We start from the raw sequence: 22,807 nt of genomic DNA, 5'->3' as shown, positions 1-22,807 counted from the left end.
GTAAAATATTGTAAAATGCCCCCAGATGTTGACAGCCTGATAAGAGAGGATTCTTGGTTACAGGTTATTATTTGGGGGGGGGGGAGGTTACACCCAGCAGCACTCAGGGGTTACTCCTGGCTCCGCGCTCAGAAATCGCTCCTGGCTGGCTCGGGGGACCATGTGGGATACCGGGATTCGAACCACCGTCCATCCTGGATCAGCTGCGTGCAAGGCAAAGGCCCTACCGCTGTGCTCTCTCTCCAGCTCCTGCAGGTTATTTTTGATCAATACTTTGAATATATCATCCCATTCTCTTCTTCTTGTAATAGTTTCCTTTGAAAATTTTGACATGTGTCTTTACTTTCTCCCTTTATGAGTCCTTGCTATTCTGATGTATCTTGGTACTGTTGTTTGGCTTTCTTTTGCAGGAGGGGTATTAAAGGGGACACCACATCTAAAAACGTTCAAAGAAGCACATGTGGAGCCATTATTCAATCCAGAGTCATAGCCGCAGCTGCATACTCAGTCAGTATTCCAACCTTGGTACCATCTCTCTGGCTTGGCTCTCTGGATCAGTGCACAAGTCTCACTCTGACTGGGAAAGTTCTCAGCTATTATTATTTCTCCCATACCACACATTTTTCCACTTTTTTGCTTTCCTTTCCTGGAATTCCTATCAGAGGCTCTTCTGTTTGTTCCTATCCATGTTAAGTGGGGTTTTTTTGTTTTTGTTTTTGGGCCACACCTGACAGTGCTTAGAGATTATTTCCTAGTTCAGCACTCAGGAACCACTCCTGGTCGGCTTAGGGGACAACAATGGGGATGCCAAGGATTAAAACCAGGTCAGCCATGTGCAAGACAAGTGCCCTACCTATTATATCATCACTAGACCTTTAAGGTGTTTTATCTTTAAAAAATTAAATTTGGGGGGCCGGAGAGATAGCATGGAGGTAAGGCGTCCTTTCATGCAGGAGGTCATCGGTTCGAATCCCGGCGCCCCATATGGTCCCCCGTGCCTGCCAGGATCAATTTCTGAGCCTGGAGCCAGGAATAACCCCTGAGCACTGCCGGGTGTGACCCAAAAACCACACACACACACAAATTAAATTTGGGGGGAGTGATAGTACAGCAGCAGGGCATTTGCCTTGCACTGGGCCCACCCAGACGGACCTGAGCTCACGTTTCTGGCATCCCATATGGTCCCCAGGGCCTGCCAGGAGCGGTTTCTGAGCGCAGAGCCAGGAATAACACCTGAGTGCCTCCAGGTGTGCCCCCCCCCCAAGAATTTAATTCACGTTCAATCCCTAACACCCAATATGATGACGACTGCATGAGTCCACTAGGATTGATCCCTGAGTAGAGCCCCGAGCATTGTCAGGTATACCCCTTCCCTCAAAAAATCAAAATAAAATAAAAGTTTTCAAAGATCATTTCCTTAACAATGACATCATGTACTCTGTCTTCCAAAGTTGCTGATCAGATTTTGGCTTTTCCATTCTGCTGAATTTTAGCCCATTAATATACTGGACGAATTCTTTGATTCCACAGAAACCAATCACAAAGTCAATGATAAATCTAACTTATAGGGACCCCATATAGTGAGGTGGACAGGATATTAAATGAGGAAAATACATTGAATACCAAAAGCAACGGGGAAGAAAATATTACCTGTTCACCCCTTGAGATGAGGTGGGTCAGGCTAGTGGGGGAAGGGAGGGCAGGGAATTGGGATTAAAACCAATGTTCACTTTGGCTGCTTTCATGGCAGGCAGTATGAAAATGAGCAAGTAAATCTCAAGTCTGAAGGATGCCCACACTACTGAGGAAGGACTAAGCAAGGGGTCAATCATGTGGCTAAAATACTCTTATTTTGGTTAACAGGAGAAATTCATGATTAATTAACATCCTCCAAAATTCCATGTTTATAAACATGTTATGAGAAAATTACACCCCCCCCTTTTATGAGTGTTTCATTGCCTTATCTGCCATTAGGTAAAAACTTCGACTAGTGACCTTACCTGTCTGACAATGCTCTGGATAAGTTTGTCCATGGTGAAGGCAATGTAGGCATGAATGGTGAACATTTCTCTCAGAGAATCTTCATACTGTGATGAGTCAATGTTGCCATCCAACAAGCTGCGCACCATGTCCAGGAAGGCTGGGTAATAATCTTCAACATCAACATCCACTGCGGGAGAAATAAGAGAAGTGAGGCTTCATCCTGGATAAGAAAAGATCGGAAGAGAGGGCAAGGAAAATCCTATGCCTAGTCTAAAAAAACTAGAAAGAATAAATTAAAGTTGGAACAGTAGCAGTGGGTTGGGTACTTGCCTTACATGCAGCCAACTCAGGTTCAGTGTCTAGCATCCCAAATGGTTTCCTGAGTCTGGCCAGGAATGATTCCTGATACACTGATGGAATTGGTGTTGGGAAATTGCACAGCTGAAACTTAACTATGAATACTTTTTTTTTTTTTTTTTTTTGGTTTTTGGGCCACACCCGGAGGTGCTCAGGGGTTACTCCTGGCTGTCTGCTCAGCAATAGCTCCTGACAGGCACGGGGGACCATATGGGACACCGGGATTCAAACCAACCACCTTAGGTCCTGGTTCGGCTGCTTGCAAGGCAAACACCGCTGTGCTATCTCTCCAGGCCCAACTATGAATACTTTTGTCAATCATTGCATCCCAATTAAAAACACAAAAAAATTGTAAGTATTCAAAATATACCCAAGACAATATGATGCAAAAAGAGAAGAGATCTTGGGGCCAGAACAATAGCACAGCAGTAGGGCATTTGTCTTGCATAAGGCTGTCCCAGGATGGACCTGGGTTCAATCCCTAGTGTCCCATATGGTTCACCAAGCCAGGCCAATTTCTGAGTGCATAGCCAGGTGTGGTCCCCCCAAAAAAACCAACAAAAAAGAGTAGAAATTGGGGGCCAGAGCAATAGCACAGCAGTAGGGCATTTGCCTTGCACGCAGCTGACCTGGGAATATGGTCCCCCAAGCCTGCTATGGGTGATTTCTGGGTGTGTGGCCCTCCCCCCCCCCCAAAAAAAAAGAAAATTAAAAAAAAAGAGAGAAGAAATATGACAGACAGATGCACCAGTGCTATCATCCCAGAAGAATAACTGCAAGTCATATTTATCCATGCACCGCCAGGAATAATTCCTAAATGCAGAGCCAGAAAAAAAAAAAAAAAAAAAAAAAAGACTGCAGGTTTATCAGTGGCTCACTGACCACCCCAGAAATTTACAGCAGGGTTGGATTCCACATTAGAGGAAAGCAAAATATCCCAGGAAATAGTTTCTTATTAGAGTTTCTTATCAATGTAGTTTCACAGAAGAGGAAAGCAAAATATCCCAGAAATAGTTTCTTCACAAAGTGCTTTGCTCCACTGAGAGGGAAACCTCTCTGAGCTAGAGAAGAGCATTCCTCACATGGGTCACTTGCTCAGAAAGCAGTTCAATGAAGCATGAATTGCATATGAGAAAGGACAGATTCTACCACCAGGAAACCTCTTAGGACTGAAAAATAGCACAAATTCAGTCTTCTATGAATAATGAAGTAATCTGCATTTGTCAAAGTCCATTTGTTTAAAAATAACCCCCCCCAACACTGTACTTCACAAATTGCATTAAATGGTCCATACTAGCTGCACATGCACTCCACCCACCAGCTTGAATCTGATCAGCTGTTCACAAGCATTTTGGCAAATAAGAGTGCAAAAGAAATGAAAAGAGGACTCGGCTTTTAGCTTCCAAAATAAGACCCACTCACATAGAAATCCAAAATAGGCAAGCCTGATCTCCAAGTGCTGAAAATCAAGAGTGGGACTATCAAATTGGTTCTATACCTGGTCAGAGACCTTATTACGCAGATGTGTGAATGTTGCAGAAATTCACTGAGCCATATACTTTGGATTAATGAACTTTTCTGCCTATATGATACTGCAGGAAAAAAGCTGATTTCCTGGGGAGGCCAGGGATGTAGTTTAGAAGTGCTTTGCATATAGAGCTTAGGATAGATCTCTGGTATTCCCTGCCCAAAAAAAGAAAGTTATGAAAACAAATCACAGAAGAACTGGCTGTTTGTCTTCATATAACATTTGCATAAGAGTAAAAAGAGTGATGGGGCCGGAGAGATAGCACAGTGGTAAGGAGTTATGCCTTGCATGCAGCCGACCCAGGATGGACCTGGGTTCAATTCCTGGCATTCACACATGGTCCCCTGAGCCTGCCAGGAACTATTTCTGAGCACAGAGCCAGGAGCAACTCCTGAGCCTCATAGAGTGTGGCCCAAACACCAAGAGTAAAAAGTGAGAAATAAAAGCTCAGTCCATCTCCACTGATCTGACTTGTGATGTACTCATTAAAGGATAGGTAAACAGGAAAATGACTTAAAAACAACTAGATTGGGGCCGGAGTGGTGGCACAAGTGGTAAGGAGTCTGCCTTTCCCACGCTAGCCTAGGATGGACCGTGGTTTGACCCCCCCCCCCCCCCGGCGTCCCATATGGTCCTCCAAGTCAGGAGCGATTTCTGAGTGCATAGCCAGGAGTAACCCCTGAGAGTCACCGGTTGTGCCCCCCAAAACAAACAAACAAACAACTAAATTGAGCTTATCATAGGGCTATCTCCTTGTTCAAGCCTGTACTACAAGTATGGGATGTGCTATCACTGTGAAAAATACTTTTATTTCACAATTACATTGAGTGCAAGTCACAGATGTGTAATAGCAAGCTCTAATCAATGTGGTTTACTATACTCATTTATATGAGCAAAATTATTTAAGTCTCAAACAAGGGAAAGTGCAGTGATTGGGTCAGAATTAGGTAATTTTTATTCTATTTCTACCCAAGCAGATGGAAGATTCAGTCCAAAAATTATCTCTCTCAATCTAGGATTAACAGAGATAAAGTTTTTTTTTTTTGGTTTAACTGCCAGTATTATCATGTCTTCAACAGGTAGAAGGCCAACTAGACATGAACTTTTTGCATCAGTAGAAACTTTAAACACACACACACACACACACACACACACACACACACACACACACACACACACCCTCTGTAAATCCAACAGTCTAAGCACTCACTAGGTTCTTTGAGTCGCAGCTGGATTGCAGGGCTGTCACTCTTGTCTCGTTTGATGCCCAACACTTCCCGTTCCCACTCTCTCTCTCTGTTTTCTTCTTCGATTTGCCGTTCAGCTTGTGAACAAATTCGCAGTAGCCTTAAGCACAGAATCTGGTGCAATCGCATAAAAATGTACCAGTTGTTATTGACATAGAAGAGGTTGTATACTTCATCCATTCCTCTTAACTTCTGAGCTGCTGTGTTACTAAAGAGTAGCTTTGATTTAGGGGGACTTCCCCCAACACCATTGTGCTTTTTTGCAGCTCCTGTGGCTTCATCTACATCCATCTCTTCCTCCTCTTCCTCTTCCACATCTGAAAGATCACCTCTCTGAGCAAAGAGAAGATCTGGAATGAAATGATGCATGATCTGCTTGATCTTATACTTGTCCTCTTTCTGAATCCCTGTCTGCCTTTTCACATGGTGAATAATCAGTGCAGCAGCATCTTCCAGGATCTGTTTGTCTTCATAGGCAAGTGAAAGGTGTGGGCCAACAGGTACACCAGCATTCTCTTCAGTAGCCTGCTCTTGTCTCTGACAAGAGGGGGATATAAAGCATTATATGACATTTCTACAGCAACAATAAACAAACTTAATGAGGGCCGGAGCAATAGCACAGCGGGTAGGGCATTTATTTGCCTTACACTCGATCAAACTGGGTTCAATCCCCAGCATGGTCCCTGAGTACTGCCAGGAGTTATTCCTGAACTCAGAGCCAGGAGTAACCCCTGAGCGCTGTTGGGTGTGACCCAAAAACCAAAACCAAAACAAACAACAACACTATACCAAACAAAAAAACAAACAAACAAAACCCTCACACCTCTGAGACTGCCACTATTAACTATTGTGACAATTTTTGCCCAAAATTTAGGATCTGATCATAAGAATAACCTGTTCCATGTCTAAAAACAAAAATTAACAAGGGAAAAGCAGCACCTTCTAGACTTTGAAGACTTAGATGGGACCATAGGACAAAATCTTTAAAAATTCTGAATGAGATAGCAAGCAGTAGGGCATTTGCCTTACACGTGGTTTGATTCCTGGCATCCCATATGGTCCCCCAAGTCTGCCAGAAGCTATTTCTGAGCACAGAACCAGGAATAACCCGAGTGCCGCCGGGTGTTACTCAAAAACAACAACAAAATACAAAACAATTCTGAATTAGTATTTAGGTGTTTGCCTTGCACGCAGTTGATCCAGGACAGACCTGGGTTCGATCCCCACGTCCTATATGGCCCCCAAGCCAGGAGTGATTTCAGAGCACAAAGCCAGGAGTAACCTGAGTGTCACGAGGTGTGGCCAAATTTCCAACCATACTATATATACTAACGTCCTATAAAACTGTAAGCTCACAGAAACCAAATTCATCTCTTTTTCCTTTGGGCTTCCAGGCCACAAACAGTTTATGCTCAAGGGTTTACTCCAGATAGTGAAACCCAGGTCAGCTATATGCAAAACAAATGCTTCTTCTATTGTACTATCTCTGGCCCCCCAGGATCACTCTAGCTCATTGACATTCTCATCACCCTGGTGTTCACAGAGATATACATAAACCTCTTAAGTGTGTGGAATAAAGCCTCCAAATTCAAGAGATCAACCAAGTGTTCAAATTGTAAAATCTTTAGACAATCAGTTTTCCAAAGCAGGTGGTACTACTCCTTTGGGAGTACTAAACTATGCAATGGGATTGTGTGTAGACTCAGGTACAACTGGGGAAGAAGATGAGGTTTGTTCACTTTAAAGAAGCATATTTCCGGGCCCGGAGAGATAGCACAGCGGTGTTTGCCTTGCAAGCAGCCGATCCCAGGACCAAAGGTGGTTGGTTCGAATCCCGGTGTCCCATATGGTCCCCCGTGCCTGCCAGGAGCTATTTCTGAGCAGACAGCCAGGAGTAACCCCTGAGCACCGCTGGGTGTGGCCCAAAAAAAACCAAAAAAAAAAAAAAAAAAAAAAGAAGCATATTTCCGTAGGGTGTTGAGTGGAGTGATTTTTCTTTTCTTTTCTTTTTTTTTTTTTTTTTTTTTTTTTTTTTTTTTTTTTTGTGTGTGGTTTTTGGGTCACACCCGGCAGTGCTCAGGGGTTACTCCTGGCTCCATGCTCAGAAATTGCTCCTGGCAGGCACGGGGGACCATATGGGACGCTGGGATTCGAACCGATGACCTCTTGCATGAAAGGCAAACGCCTTACCTCCATGCTATCTCTCCAGCCCCGATTTTTCTTTTCTAGGAAGGTGACAGCGGGCCAAAAATGTTTGGGAACTTTTGGTCTGTATGACATTAAAGGTACTATTTGAGAAAAATAGTAAATGGAATTAGTAAACCAAAACCAAGATGATGTTTTGGGAAAATTGAACAGTTTAAACATAAAGATGGGCCTTAAATTTAAATGAGTGAATCAGGCATCAACAAAGTTGACAGTTTCTAAAGCAAAAATCAACAGCCTTAAAGAATCTCACTTTCATAGAACAAAAACAATTTTTTTAAAAATAGGTTCTTAATAATAAATCAATGATAGATTAACCTTTCTGTCATTTCCCACATCCATGCCTTGCATTTGCATTCAGTAACAACTCCACTAGGAATAAGTAAACTATTTTTTACAAAGACAATTTATGATTTTGGGGTCACACCCAGCAGTCCTAGCTCTATGCTCAAAAATTGCTCCTGGCAGGCTCGGGGGGGCCATATGGGATGCTGAGATTCGAACCAATGACCTTCTGCATGAAAGTCAAACAACTTACCTCCATGCTATCTCTCCGGCCCCTACAAAGACAATTTCTAAGATCAAAGTTATTTACACAAAAACTCATAGCCTCTCCTACTCACCTCATCATAAATACTCTCAATCTCATTGAGTAAGCTCTTAGACCTCAAGACCTTGGTGTCATTCTGCTTAAAGTTGATTCCCTGGTGGTCCAGAGACTTCAAGTAGTACTTTTCATTTTGCTCTCTCCACACCTTGTTAAAGCCTCTCTGAGCTTCTCGCCATTCTTCCTCTTTCATCTTCAACCTAATGGGGGCATTTCAGAAGAGGTAATTATGTATGAGGTAAGGAGTCAAACTTCCTATGTAACAATTCACCCGAGTCATACCAAACTGTTTCTTAGTAAACTGAGGATAATGTACCTATTTTCTTAAGGGTTAAAAAAAAAATATGCCACGTATATTTCAAGTCAGTAAGTATACAGACTGAAAGGCAACTTGGGATGTTACTTAAACTAGTCTTAAACTGCTATGTGAGGATAAATTACTCATTGGATATTACTTATTTGGGTGTGGAGGAATGTGTCCCAAGTCAGAAATTTTGCCTAGCACTGTTTTTGTGAAACTGCAACATTCCAATAGATGAATACTACAGCATACTACTGACAAAGGAGTTCCCATCCCTTGCCAGCTTTAAAAAAAAAAGTCTACCATGATTCTTTCTCTACTATGTAATTTCTTTCCAAGAGCATTTGTCATACTTCTATAAAGAAGCCCAGGAAAGATATCTTGGACAGTATCGTTTCTTAGGAACAGTCTGAGAAATTTTGGCAAAAATTTACCTTAACAATAACAAAAATTACCTTAACACAGCAGAAGAGAGTGAAATGAATCTCTACACTAAAAGTCAAACGTTAAATGATAAAAAGGAGTAAGTTCAGGGCCAGAGAGATAGCACAGTGGTAGGGTATTTGCCTTGCACACGACCAACCAGATGGTGATTCGATTCCCCGTTTCCCATATGGTCCCCCAAGACTGCCAGGAGCGATTTCTGAATGCAGAGTCAGGAGTAATCGCTGAGCGCTGCAGGGTGTGACCCCCCCCCAATAATAAAATAAATAAAAAAATAAAAAGAAATAAGTTCAATTTGTGCCAAGGCCTAAGAAAGAATAACATCTTTGCGAACTAAGTGGCAGACCACAATTCTTATTCACCCACTTCCTAGTGAAGGATTCCTATGAGGCACCTCAGATTGCTCTATATTTGACTTTCTGCTTAATGCTGAGTCTTAAGTGGGCAGAAAAACCCCGTTATCTACAAACCAGACTGATGCAAAGTCTTCTTTAGGGACTTTGCTTCTGAGCTACACCTGGCCTTCTCAGAGGATAAAAAGAGATGCTAGAAATTTAAGTCATGCTCTACCACTGAGCCACATCCCTGGCCTCAACAGTAACATTTTTTATAAATTATTTTTGGGTCACACTCATATGTGCTGAGAGCTTTTTACACCTGGCAGGGTTCCGGGAACCATTTGGAGTGCCAGGAACTGAACCCAAGTCAGCAGCATGAAAGTAAAGAGCCTCTACCCAATTTCTATCTCTTTAGCCCCAAGAAAGACATTTCTGATAGAACAGGAAATAAATTAAAAAGAATTACTAAATACATTTTGTAAATACTGTTTTCCCTTCTTGTTTTGCGCAGAGGGGTATCACACCTGGTGGTGTGCTGAAGGCCATGCCATGCCAGGAATGGAATGTAGGCAATCCACTTGAAAAGGATGAATATTATTCCTTTGAGCATTTACCCAGTGCCAAAGACTAATTTTTCTTCTTACTATTTTGGTTTTGGGGCCACACCTGGTGATGCTCAGGGGTTTACTCCTGGCTCTATACTCAGTGGATCATATAGGATGCCAGGAATCAAACCCAGGTCTGTCCCAGGTTGGCTGCGTGAAAGGCAAATGCCCTACTGCCACTCCTTAGCTTCTCACTTAATATAGTCCCATCCATTTACCTCCACTTCAACTTGCTTAGACAGTTTCTTAATACAAAGAACAAATGGTATAAAGATGCTTATGATGATACACTTATTTTTTTAGGAAATGTTTGGGGTGGGGCCAGAGAGAGAGCACAGCAGTAGGGCATTTGCCTTAGACGCAAAAGGACGGTGGTTCAAAATCTGGCCTCCCATACGGTTCCCGAGCCCTGCCTGGCGTGACCCAAAAACGAAAAAGAAAAAAAGAAAGAAAATGTTTGGGGTGCTGGAGCAATAGTACAGCGGGTAGGCTGCTTGCCTTGCATGCGGTCATCCTGGTTTGATCCCCATTATCCCATATGGTTCCCTAGGAGCCACCAGAAGTAATTCTTCCAGTGCAGAGCCAGGAATAACCACTTAGCATCACAAGATGGCTCAGGAACCAAAAAGAAGAAAAAGTGTTAATAATTTTAAGGAGTTGCAGAAATATGGATAATTTTATTTGTTCCTTTGTGTGTGTGTGTGTGTGTGTGTGTGTGTGTGTGTGTGTGTGCAAGGCAAGTACATTACACCTCTATAGTATCTCTGACCAAAAACTTCTTCAAACACGAACACAGGAAATAGTATTTTACAATGGACATTGCAAGTTAGTTGTCTACTCTTGGCTACACAAAATTTCAGGAAGAAACTTCCATTTCCCATGGCGCACTCAACTGACAACAAAGAGGGTTGTGGAAAAGTGCTGGTCTGTGATGAGTAGGTTTAAATGAGGGCCGTATTTCCACAAATACAGAAACTGTCACCAAGTACAAAGGCACTTTTGCTTGGGTACCTTTTGAGAACAATTGGAACAGCAATGGAGGGGTTCTTCCTTAGTCCATCAATGATGTCTGCTGCTTTGTCGGCATATATCCTTTGGAGTGCTTTTCGGTGAATGACTTCTGATGTGCCCCCAAGGGTGTTATCCAAACGAAATTTGGCTTGCTCCTCAGCAGATAACCGAGAAAGTTTCTTCTGTATTGCTTCCAAAACCCGGATTGTTGCCAGATTTGTCTCTAAAACTACATCAAGCTATAAGAGGGAAAAAAATGTGCTTATATTCAAACAATAAGTGAACTGAGACCAGCAAGACTGCAATGCTAGCCTCTGTCCATTAGACATATAAAACTGTTTCCTTATCCTTAAAATAAGGATAATACCGACTTCTCTCAGAAGTTTTCTAGATCAAATGGTAAATAATTTGCATAAAGAAACAGGTGCATGAGTAAAACTAACATGGAACATTCAATAAATGATGACTCAGTGGTAGTTATTCCATCACCAACATGTGATTTACTACGAATTGCTGTTTCCAGCCCAGAGGAACTTAATAAAGGAAAATTTTGTTTGTTTTGTCTCGTTTTGTTTTTGGGTCACACTCAGCAGTGCTCAGGGACTACTCCTGGTTCTACGCTCAGAAATCACTCCTGGCAGGCTCGGGGGACCATATGGGATGCTGGGATTCAAACCACTGTCCTTCTACATGCAAGGCAAACGCGTTACCTCCATGCTATCTCTCCAGCCCCTAATGAAGGCAAATTTATTGACAATTCCCTCTAGCACATTTCTGAATTACTTAAGTAGTTACAAATAACAACAATCAAAATAATCTCCAAAAGATAATCTAAGGTAAATTCAGTCATACTAAAAAGGTTTTTTTTGTTTTAAGTAAACTTGAAAAACTAAATAGCTTTGTTCCACATTCAGTAATGTAAAGCAATGACTATCATTCCTTAAGAGCTCAATGTGGGGGCCGGGCGGTGGCGCTGGAGGTAAGGTGCCTGCCTTGCCTGCGCTAGCCTAGGACGAACCGCGGTTCGATCCCCCGGCGTCCCATATGGTCCCCCCAAGAAGCCAGGAGTAACCCTGAGCGCTCACAGGGTGTGGCCCAAAAACCAAAAAAAAAAAAAAAAAAAAAAAAAAAAAAAAGAGCTCAATGTGTATGGGGCTGGCGAGGTGGCGCTAGAGGTTAAGGTGTCTGTTTTGCAAATGCTAGCCAAGATTGCGAGGGCGGTTCAATACCCCAGCGTCCCATATGGTCCCCCTCCCAAGCCTGGGGCAACTTCTGAAAGCTTAGCCAGGAGTAACCCCTGAGCATCAAACGGGTGTGGCCCGGAAAAAAAAAAAAAGAGCTCAATGTGTGTGAATGATACCATTTAAATTATTTTCTGGGGGTCAGAGCGATAGCATAGCGGTAAGGTGTTTTGCTTTGCACTCAGCCAACACAGGACAGACCCTGGTTCGAATCCTGGCATCCCAAATGGTCTCCAAGCCTTCCAGGAACAACTTTTGAATGCAGAGCTAGGATAACCCGAGTGCTGCCGGATATGACCCCCCTCTCCAAATGTTTTTTCTATAACAAGAGTTTGCCTAACATGACCCCAAAATCAAAACAAACAAAAATAAAATGCAAAGTAACAATATGGGTGGCAGAATAATAACATGGGTGTGGTTGTGACAGAGACCTGAAGCCACACCTGACATTGCCCAGAATTCTCGCCACATGCAAGTTAGGTGTGTGCAATATTGCCATTATCTCTTGTACTATCCACAAACAGCTTCAAAAAAGCCAAATAAGCCTTCTAATACTGCTTTTATATGAAAAACCTCCCAAAAGTCGGAAGTCGTTTTATATGCCGGTATACGGCATGCTGAAACTTTTTTTTTGGGGGGGGGGGTCACACCCGGCGGTGCTCAGGGGTTACTCCTGGCTTTCTGCTCAGAAATAGCTCCTGGCAGGCACGGGGGGACCATATATGGGACACCGGGATTTCCAACCAACCACCCTTTGGTCCTGGATCAGCTGCTTGCAAGGCAAACGCCACTGTGCTATCTCTCCGGGCCCGGCATGCTGAAACTTATTCCAGCTTCAGGGACAAATGATCTGCCCGCCTCTTACTTTTAAGACTTTTATGAAGTTTTTCATGGATTGAAGGGTCGTCTTATATGACGAAAAATACGATATGTAAAACAAAGTAGGCTTGCAATGCCATTAAAAATTTAAAGTACCACACAATTATCAATGGATAATTCAGTTAAAAGTGATAAAAGTTGCTTAGATATTAAGTCTTGTCATACAATTTTTTTTTACAAATAATTCTAATATACAAAACAAACTCTTAAACATGGGATAAAACTTGACAAGTATTTGCAACAGAAGAATGAGTGAACATCTGGCTTTTCGATCAATAAAAAGCCAACCCTTAAGGAGACGAGGGAGAGAGCTCAAAGCACAGGAACTCAAGCTTCACCTTTGGGAGGTCTACACCTTAGGCCCAAGAGATGCTTAAAGTGGCTCAGGCCTCCTCTAATACTGCTAGTTATTTAAAAAAAAAAAACTCTCAAAAATAGGGTTTAATCTTTCTTATCATTCAACACCTCCCATTTCCCCAAACTTCAAATAAAGCTTGTACCTCAAAGCGCTCATCTTCACAACGGTAGATATGTTCTTTCATTACTGTGTCTTCTTGGAACTAACAAAGGTAGAGTCCTCAGACCAGGAAGGGAAGGAGACCAGGTGTCATTTAAAAACCTTTGAGTAAAGGAGAGGAGAAAAGTGAAACAAAAGTGAAATTACGCATTCTCAATAAAAAGACCAATTAGAAGAAAAGTAAGTTAATATAAATTTCACCTTTAGCATGTTCAGTATATAAAGATCCCCGAACCTAAGTGTTTAAAACATCTTTTAAATGAAGATAGAAAAGATGCTTAATTTCTTATTCCTATAAGTTCTTAATCCTTCTATCAATTCTTTTGAAGAGTTCAGTTTTTCAGGACTGATCCTGACTATTATATATATATATATATATATATATATACATACTATATATAGAAGTGGCCTTACCTCTTTACAGAGAGGAGTCCGTCCGTTACACTTGGGCTGCTGGTACCTCCTTTGGCAAGGCTCGATAGCTGGAGCCCAACCGTTTACAAGAGGCATAGTCTAATCTCCATGGCAATGCCTTCTGTGGCTCGTTCCTTTGGAAAGGTTTCCAGATGCACAGATTCCTTATAACCCAGAAAGTTTTAAACCAATTGAACAATTCAGGAAATTTTCTATAGAATGAAAGCAAAAAATGGGTGGAGCAAATTAGAAGCAGAGACAGTTATTCTGAGTATGGAAACTACCAATTTGTGTGGATTAGTATTGTGATATCAGAGATGAATTCCATACCAATTATTAATGCCTGTCTAAAAATCACTATTTCGGAGCAGCTGGCTTCACCTTTTCTTGTACAATGTCAAGGATCAGTCAAAGAAGCAATAGAAGAGTTGTACCAAAACTCAGCAATAACCAGCCTTTCTTTTTCTATTTTTTTTAAATTTTATTGAAACCATTGTGATTTACAAAGACCTTCATAGTTCGGTTTCCAGTCTTTCTTATAAAAAGTACTGCCTCTTATGGGGCTGGCGAGGTGGCGCTAGAGGTAAGGTGTCTGCTTTGCAAGCGCTACCCAAGGAAGGACCGTGGTTCGATCCCTGGTGTCCCATATGGTCCCCCCAAGCCAGGGGCAATTTCTGAGCACTTAGCCAGGAGTAACCCAAGCATCAAATGGGTGTGGCCCTAAAAACCAAAAAAAAAAAAGTACTGCCTCTGAGGCCAGAGCAGTGGCGCAAGCAGTAGAGCATTTGCCTTTGCACATAGCTAACCTAGGATGGACTGCAGTTCTATCTCCCAGCATTCATATGGGTTCCCCTCTCCCCCCATCCCCCCCCCCCCCCCCCCCCCCCCCCCGCCCCAAGCCAGGAGTGATTCCTGAGTGCATAGCCAGGAGTAACCCCTGAGCGTCACCAGGTGTGATCCAAACACCAAAAAAAAAAAAAAAAAAAAGTGTACACACACACACACACAACACAAGCGCCTCAGGGGCCAGAAAAGATGGCACAACGATAGGGTGTTTGCCTTATATGTACACACCCACACACACACCACACACACACACAGCGCCTCAGGGGCCAAAAAGATGGCACAACAACTAGGGTGTTTGCTTATATGTAGTCGATCCAGGATAGACAGTGGTTTGAATCCTGGCATCCCATATGGTCAGTCCCCTGTGCCTGCCAGGAGCAATTTCTGAGCATGGAGCCAGGAGTAACCCCTGTGCCGGGTGTGTCCCCAAAACGAGAAAAAAAAAAAAACAACCCACATTCTCACAAACTAAGTCCCTCATTTCACCTTCATATCATTCCTTAGGGATAAAGCCCCGAGTTTACTTACCCCAGAAAAGGAGAAACTAGCTGCACAAGTTCAGCCCGAGAAATTACTTCCTGGTTAAAGATCACAAGACAGCGCAGAAAAATTTTCATAGGCCTCTGTACCTTTCGCAGAGCCTTTCGAACCTTGGAGACAACCAGTAAGAAAGGTTAATGAAGACTCAATCTGGACCGCTTTAAAAAACTGGGGAAATTTAAAACAATATTTGAACAAAGAAATCAATGTTAGTGTATTAGCTAAAATAATTTTTATTTTAAAGAGGTATATTAAAATAGTTATTAAAACAGCACGGTATTGGAATAGACAGAGCCTCAGATCAGTGGGTAGACTTGAGTATTTAGAGAATGTTCCTCAGGCATACAATCAACTAATCTTTGATAAAGGGGCAAGAAATCCAAAATGAAGTAAGGAAAAGCCTCTTCAACAAGTGGTGTTCGCACAACTGGTTAGCCACCTGCAAAAAAGTGAACTCACACCCCCATCTAACACCATGCACAAAGGTCAAATTCAAATGAATTAAAGACCTTGATATCAGGCCTGAAACCATAAGGTATATAGAACAACACAATGGTAAAACACTCCATAACACTGAGACTAAAGGCATCTTCAAGGAGGAAACAGCACTCTCCAAACAAGTGGAAGAAGAGATAAACAGATGGGACTATATTAAGCTAAGAAGCTTCAGCACCTCAGAGGAAATAGTGCTTAGGATACAAAATCCATCCACAGAATGGGAGAAACTATTCACCCAATACCCATCAGATAAGGAGCTAATATCCAAAATATACAAGGTACTAACAGAACTAAACAAGAAAAAAAATCTGGGGCCGGAACAGTGGCACAAGCCCTAAGGCGTCTGTCTGCCTTGCGCTTAGTAGTCCAGGATGGATGGCTGTTCGATCCCCTGGCATCCCATATGGTCCCCCAACCCAGGACTGAGTCCTGAGTGCATAGCCAGGAGTAACCACTGAGCGTCACCGGGTGTGGCTGAAAAACCAAAATAAAAAAAAAATCTAACCCCATCAAAAAATGGGGAGAAGAAATGAACAGACACTTTCTCAAAGATAAAAAGTAAATGGCCGGGCTGGGCGGTGGCGCTGGAGGTAAGGTGCCTGCCTTGCCTGCACTAGCCTAGGACGGACTGCGGTTCGATCCCCCGGCGTCCCATATGGTCCCCCAAGAAGCCAGGAGCAACTTCTGAGCGCATAGCCAGGAGTAACCCCTGAGCGTCACAGGGTGTGGCCCAAAAACCAAAAAAAAAAAAAAAAAAGTAAATGGCCAAAAGACATGAAATGCTCCACATCACTAATCATTAGGGAGATGCAAATCAAAACAACGAGGTACCATCTTACAACAGAGACTGGCACACATGACAAAAAATAAGAATAATCAGTGCTGGTGGGGATGTGGGGAGAAAGAAACTCTCATTCACTGCTGGTGGGAATGCTGTTTAATCCAGTCTTTATAAAAAAAAAAAAATATGGAGATTCCTCAAAAGACTGAAAAATGAGCTCCCATATGATCCAGCTATACCACTCCTAGGGATATACCCTAGGAACACAAAAATACAATGCAAAAATTCCTTCCTCACACCTATATTCATTGCAGCATTTTTTACAATAGCCAGACTCTGGAAATAACCAAGATGCCCTTCAACAGATGAATGCTAAAGAAACTGTGGTACATATACAAAATAGAATATTATGCAGAAGTCATGACATTTTCCTGTATGTTGGATGTACATGCAATCTATTATGCTGAGTGAAATAAGTCAGAGGGAGAGAGATGACACAGAATAGTCTCACTCATCTACGGGTTTTAAGAAAAATTAAAGACAGTATTGTAATAATTCCCAGAGACAACAGAGGGCCGGAAGGACTGGCCCACAATATGAAGCTCACCACAAAGAGTAGTGGTGCAGTTAGGGAAATAACTACACTAACACCTATTATGACAATCTTAATGAGAGAGAAAAGTAGAATGCCTATCTCAAAAAAGGCAAGGGTTGGGAAGGGGGGGACATTGGTGGTGGAAATGTTGCACTGGTGGTGGGGGGGTGTATGTTTATAACTGAAACCCAACTACAATCATGCTTGTAATCATGATGCTTAAATAAAGATTTTATGTATTTTAAAAGGTATATTTAACCTTAAAATAATAAAGTATTTGCAAATAACGTCTGGGGCAAGTGAGAGAATCTATGCAAAAGCATATTGGCTACTGTTTGGGAAATACTGCGTGTGGGTGATGGTAAAACTAACCTGGTTAGAAGAGTAATCTGGACTTTCAGTTTTAAAATGAATTTCAGCATTGTGGTCCTTTAGTAAGGAATGCAGACAGTCCCCAAGCTGTTTAAAACTATCTTGAGGCCAGAGCATTAGCACAGTGGGTAGGCTATATGCCTTGCATTCAGCTGATCCAAGTTCAATCCCTAGAGTTCCATATGACAGAGGCAAGAGCCAGGAATAACCCACCACCACCAAATGTGGCCCCAAAACAAACTTGGGGCCAAAGAAATAGCTCAAAGGGTCAAGTTCATACTTTGCATATGGTGGGTGATTCAGGCTCTATCCTTAACACAAGTAAGGTCCCTTAGCACCAAGCAAAGGGACTTCTGAACACAGAACCAAGAATAGTCCCTGAGCACAGTTGGGTGTCGAAGAAAAACAAACAAAAAAGGTTGTTACCCTTCTCCAAGCTCATCTACTTTCCTACCTATAAGTCAGCAAAAACATAGAGAACAAATACCTTCAGAATAAAACATTAATGACATATACTTTTTGTAGCATAAACCATGTATGCTTGTAATTTTTAGCTTTCAAACAGAAATAAAGCACACAATATCATTTAATGAACCCTATGTACTCAGCCTGATCATATAATATTTTGATTCATTTATTTTTTTAAGATTTTTTTTTATTGTGGCCAAAGTGAATTACAAATCTTACACAGTGATATTTAAGGTACACAGTGACAATGAGGGCTTTTCCACCACCAATGTTGTCCTCCCTTCATCCCTGTTCCCAAGCATATATCCCTTATCTCCCTCCTTTATCCCCCAGAATGCTAGTGTAACTAAAAGCATATATGTTAACACTATTGTAAAACTTTTTTTTTTTTACAGTTCCCGATATTTTTACTAGTGGTTTCTTACAGGTTTAGAGTCAAAGGAGCACTGTAAAAACAATGTTAGAGTGGCAATTATCATTTGCATGGGCCCACCAAAGTATGGGGGTCATGGAAAGGTAAAACTTTGACCTAAGTACAAGGAGACCCTATCCCTGAAGTTTCCTGACATAAGACTATCTATAGGCTCCAGGCAAACTAGTTTGTCCAATCCCAGTTTGTCCAATCCCAGTCATTGTCTGTAGTGCCCATACAGTTATATTTTTCACAGTCTCTGTTGTAGGTATCATGTTTCTGTATTGAAGAATCTGGAATCTGTATACCCTACATTGAAGTCAGGATGGTGCGGAGCGACGTCTATTTTCAACTCAGAATTAAAGGGCACTCTTTCACCAAAATTCCTTATTGAACAGTTCACAAAGAGAGAAAAAGATAAAAAGTGGGGAAAATAAACAATCTAACTTAAGACAGTGGACACAATTGTCACCGTTTAAGAAAATTTGTGTGTTCCCATCTCTAGAAGATAAGAACATGTTTGTATATAATTTCCCATTTTAATGTGTCTATGCAAAGGAAGAACGGTATCACATGGGGAGATTGGTACCTATGGGGATGCTAGAACAAGTCCAAAAATCCAATTGACTTGGTTCTTATATAAACGTTAAATGGAGGGACACTTCTAAGGGAAGGAAAGATAGAGAGGGAATCTTTCACCAAAATACCTTATTCAACAGTTCACAAAGAAGTGAAAAGATAAAAAGTGGGGAAAATAAACAATCTAACTTAAAACAGTGGACTCAATTGTCACCGTTTATGGGAACTATTCAGAAACCTAGTATTATATCAACCAGTTACACAATCAAAGAAGGAAGAGGCCAAGAAGCCGCTGAGAGTAAACAAGTAGGTAAAGAGTACTGGCCTCTTCCCAGCCTGAGAGTCCATCCTCTCATTTTTATTTTGAAAATATATGGTACCCCCACCGAAATGGTCTCTTCCAAACTGAGAGTTCAGCCTCCCATTTTTATTTTAAATAAATATGGTACACCCCCGCGCGGTTTTTGAAATGGAGACCAATGAGAAAAAAAAAAATACCAGTGAATGTCACGATGTAATGTCCCGACATACACCAGTGCTGCATCGGCCCGCCATCCACCCATGTGCCCCCCCGCCCTAGTGTCGGGAGAGGAAGGGGGAAAGCCTGAGGACCACGACAGAGTCCACCTGGGCCGGCAACCAGGGAAGGTATGGAGTAGGGGGGGAAATAGGGGAACAGCTGGAGGCCTCCCAAGCCTCCCAGCACCCCCCAAGCCAGGGAGAATGCCTCTGGCATAAGATGTCCCCTAACCCCATACCTGGAAGAGCTGGCCTCCAGGATCAAGGCACTGGAAGCCAGCTATCTGTCCAGCCCCTCCCTCTGCTCCTCCTCCCTAGAGTAGGGGAGGGGAAGCCTGGAGACCCCTAATAAAGTCCACCTGGAACTCACGGCAGGCCACCCGAGGTGGCACTCATGCCAGGCCTTTTTGATTCATTTATATCCTTTCCTTCAAAACACTGAATTTTTAAAGCAACTTCCAGAAATTTCATCTGGAAATACTTTTCTCAAGGAAGGAAGGAAGGAAGGAAGGAAGGAAGGAAGGAAGGAAGGAAGGAAGGAAGGAAGGAAGGAAGGAAGGAAGGAAGGAAGGAAGGAAGGGAGGGAGGGAGGAAGGGAGGGAGGGAGGGAGGGAGGGAGGGAGGGAGGGAGGGAGGGAGGGAGGGAGGGGAAGCAATGTGTCCCAAACAACACTCACCACACCAGCATCCCCTTAATTTAAAAGCACAATATGCTAGGAAGCCCATAAAAATAGTTTAAGTTGGAGTTATTGGACAGGACCACTCACAGAGCACAGCAGACTACAGAGAGCAGGAGGCAGCAATCCCTGAGACTCTAAGTCATTTGTCCTTTAGCAAAAACCAAGAGTCACAGGTAAGATCACGGCATCAATCTAGGTTGGTTCCTGCCACTGAAAAGTCCAAAAGCTGTCCAGTTACCCAAATGAAAGAAACATTCATCAAATTGACCTCAAGGAGGAAGTTAAGACACAAGGAGAGTGAAACTCAAGTATCATACAACAGACTTTACACCAGCAGTATCAACTGACTGCTCATTACAATCACCTGGGAGCTCAGCCAACAAATCAATTCCCACAAACCTTTATCTGTGACAGCACCAATAAGTATTACAACCAATAGAATATTCGAAATCATATCAAATCCTCCATAATTTAATGCAGCGACAGACATTCCCCTATGTATTGATATGGATATTAACAAAAGGGAGCAACAAACTTCTTTCTAGGGGATTATCATGCTAAAGTAAATACACATGCACTAGGGACCAAACCCATGTTGCACATATATTACCAAAGACCCAGGGATAATGTACTTTTAAGAAGCATTATGAAAAATTAAGTATTTTGAAGCAAAACACTTCACAAGACCAAGTAGAATAAGCTATCATGTTTCTTAACTGCTGAATATATATAGAAAAAAATCCAGGCTTTGGAAATGACATTAACAAATCAAAGTCCTAATCAGTACAGTCTTTCAAATAAAATCTTCTTGATGAAATAAATTTGGGGGCATTTGCAGCCCATATCAAATCTAATTCATTCATTACTAACCTTATCAAAAAATAATGATTCCGTTCCTACACCATGCTTGCTGGCGTCTGCCATTGAAGAGTCCTTTAGGCTAAGCAATTTGGGTTTCTTCTGTGGAAAAGAAAAAAAAATATATATATAAATTCAAATAATGTATTTAATTTTCATCTCTGCTCAACCACTGATATGCTAATAATTTGCACAAAGGAGTGACCAGAGAGATAGTTCAGCAGGTAAAGGCATTTGCCTTGTAAGGTTCAATTCCTGACACCCCATATGGGATCCCAGAGCTCCGCCAGTATTGATCCTGAGCATAAATTCAGAAATAAGCCCTAAACACTGTAAACTGTGGCCCAAAAAAAGAAAAATAAATCATAAAATGAAAATAAAGTAAAAAATCACTTTGAACTGATCTTTTCGATTTAGTTTTGCTTTCTAAATCCTTTTATCAGTTATAAAGATCATTCTACTCCTGAAATAATTCTCCCTAAAAACTGTCATTATAAACAGCACTAGAATATAGAATATCCTTAGAATGTTCTGTGGATCAAAAACGAACTGTAGGGTTGATGATACTGCAGGTAGAAGGTAGACATGTCTTGCATGTAGTTGACCAGGATCCCTACCTGAGAACAGAGCCAAGGGTCAGACCTGAACATAGCTGTGTTTGGCCCCCTCACTCAAAGTAACTACTTGGGACCTAATTTCTGTGCCTTACCCTACTTATACTTAACAGTGAAGGAATAAAATATCAAAGTATCAAGTGGTTAGCAGCCAATCTCTTAACTTTTTAATTTTAGGGATAGGATGGGAATGTGTATGATACACCCTGTAATGAGTGGAAATTATTTCCCAACAGTGCTTGGAGGGCTATGGGGTTCTAGGAAAACAAATGCAATGTATTTAACTCAGTCTAAGCTATTATTCTGCCCTAAAATCAATCTTTAACTTTTAGAGTTCAAGAAACTGGGGCTTAAGTGATAGGAGAGTGGGTAAAGCGCTTGCTTTGCCTGCAGCTAACTTAATTTCAATCCTGATATTCCATATGGTCCTTTCAGCCCACCAGGAGTTATGTTCTGAGTGCAAAGCCAGAAGTATCCCTGAACACTGCCAAGTGTGCCCCTACTCAAAGTAACCTTTTGTGGGGATTAAAAAAAAAAAAGCATGGGGCCGGGCGGTGGCGCTGGAGGTAAGGTGCCTGCCTTGCCTGCGCTAGCCTAGGACGGACCGCGGTTCGATCCCCCGGCGTCCCATATGGTCCCCCAAGAAGCCAGGAGCAACTTCTGAGCGCATAGCCAGGAGTAACCCCTGAGCGTCACAGGGTGTGGCCCAAAAACCAAAAAAAAAAAAAAAAAAAAAAAAAAAAGCATGCCTTATTTTTCCTAACAAAACCCACTCTGACTAATTTAAGAATGTTCTTTTCGGGCCCGGAGAGATAGCACAGCGGTGTTTGCCTTGCAAGCAGCCGATCCAGGACCAAAGGTGGTTGGTTCGAATCCCGGTGTCCCATATGGTCCCCCGTGCCTGCCAGGAGCTATTTCTGAGCAGTTAGCCAGGAGTAACCCCTGAGCACCGCCGGGTGTGGCCCAAAAACCAAAAAAAAAAAAAAAAAAAAAAAAAAGAATGTTCTTTTCAGGGGCCGGTGAGGTGGCGCTCGAGGTGAGGTGTCTGCCTTGTAAGCGTTAGCCAAGGAAGGACCGAGGTTGATCCCTCCGCGTCCCATACCCTAACCCCCCAAGCCAGGGGCAATTTCTGAGCGCTTAGCCAGGAGTAACCCCTGAGCATCAAACAGGTGTGTGTTTGAGGGGAGAGGCCACACCCAGCAGTGCTCTGCACTCAAGAATCTCTCCTGGAGGAAAACAAATAGGATGCTGGGGGAATCGAACCCAGGTTGGTCACATGTAAGACAAGTGTCTTACCCTCTATGCTATTTATAGCGCTGGCCCCAAAGAATATATTTTTAAAAGTTACATTTCAAAAATCCATTAAAA

General features: G+C 42.3%; 1 protein-coding gene across 1 annotated transcript in view; it reads right to left on the bottom strand.

Annotated features, from left to right (window-relative positions):
- Positions 1–22,807, bottom strand: part of SIN3A (SIN3 transcription regulator family member A) — a 53,767-nt gene that overhangs the window by 16,469 nt on the left and 14,491 nt on the right. Inside the window, 12 exon segments of the mRNA XM_049778598.1 lie at positions 2,001–2,170; positions 5,079–5,652; positions 7,944–8,127; positions 10,627–10,865; positions 13,247–13,288; positions 13,291–13,365; positions 13,678–13,722; positions 13,724–13,777; positions 13,779–13,861; positions 13,864–13,889; positions 15,052–15,173; positions 20,838–20,927. Of these exon segments, the coding sequence (XP_049634555.1) occupies positions 2,001–2,170; positions 5,079–5,652; positions 7,944–8,127; positions 10,627–10,865; positions 13,247–13,288; positions 13,291–13,365; positions 13,678–13,722; positions 13,724–13,777; positions 13,779–13,861; positions 13,864–13,889; positions 15,052–15,173; positions 20,838–20,927 (1,704 nt within the window).

The sequence above is a fragment of the Suncus etruscus genome, chromosome 1, assembly GCF_024139225.1.
Source record: "Suncus etruscus isolate mSunEtr1 chromosome 1, mSunEtr1.pri.cur, whole genome shotgun sequence".
Classification (NCBI taxonomy): domain Eukaryota; kingdom Metazoa; phylum Chordata; class Mammalia; order Eulipotyphla; family Soricidae; genus Suncus; species Suncus etruscus.
This window is presented reverse-complemented; position numbering and strand designations above follow the sequence as displayed.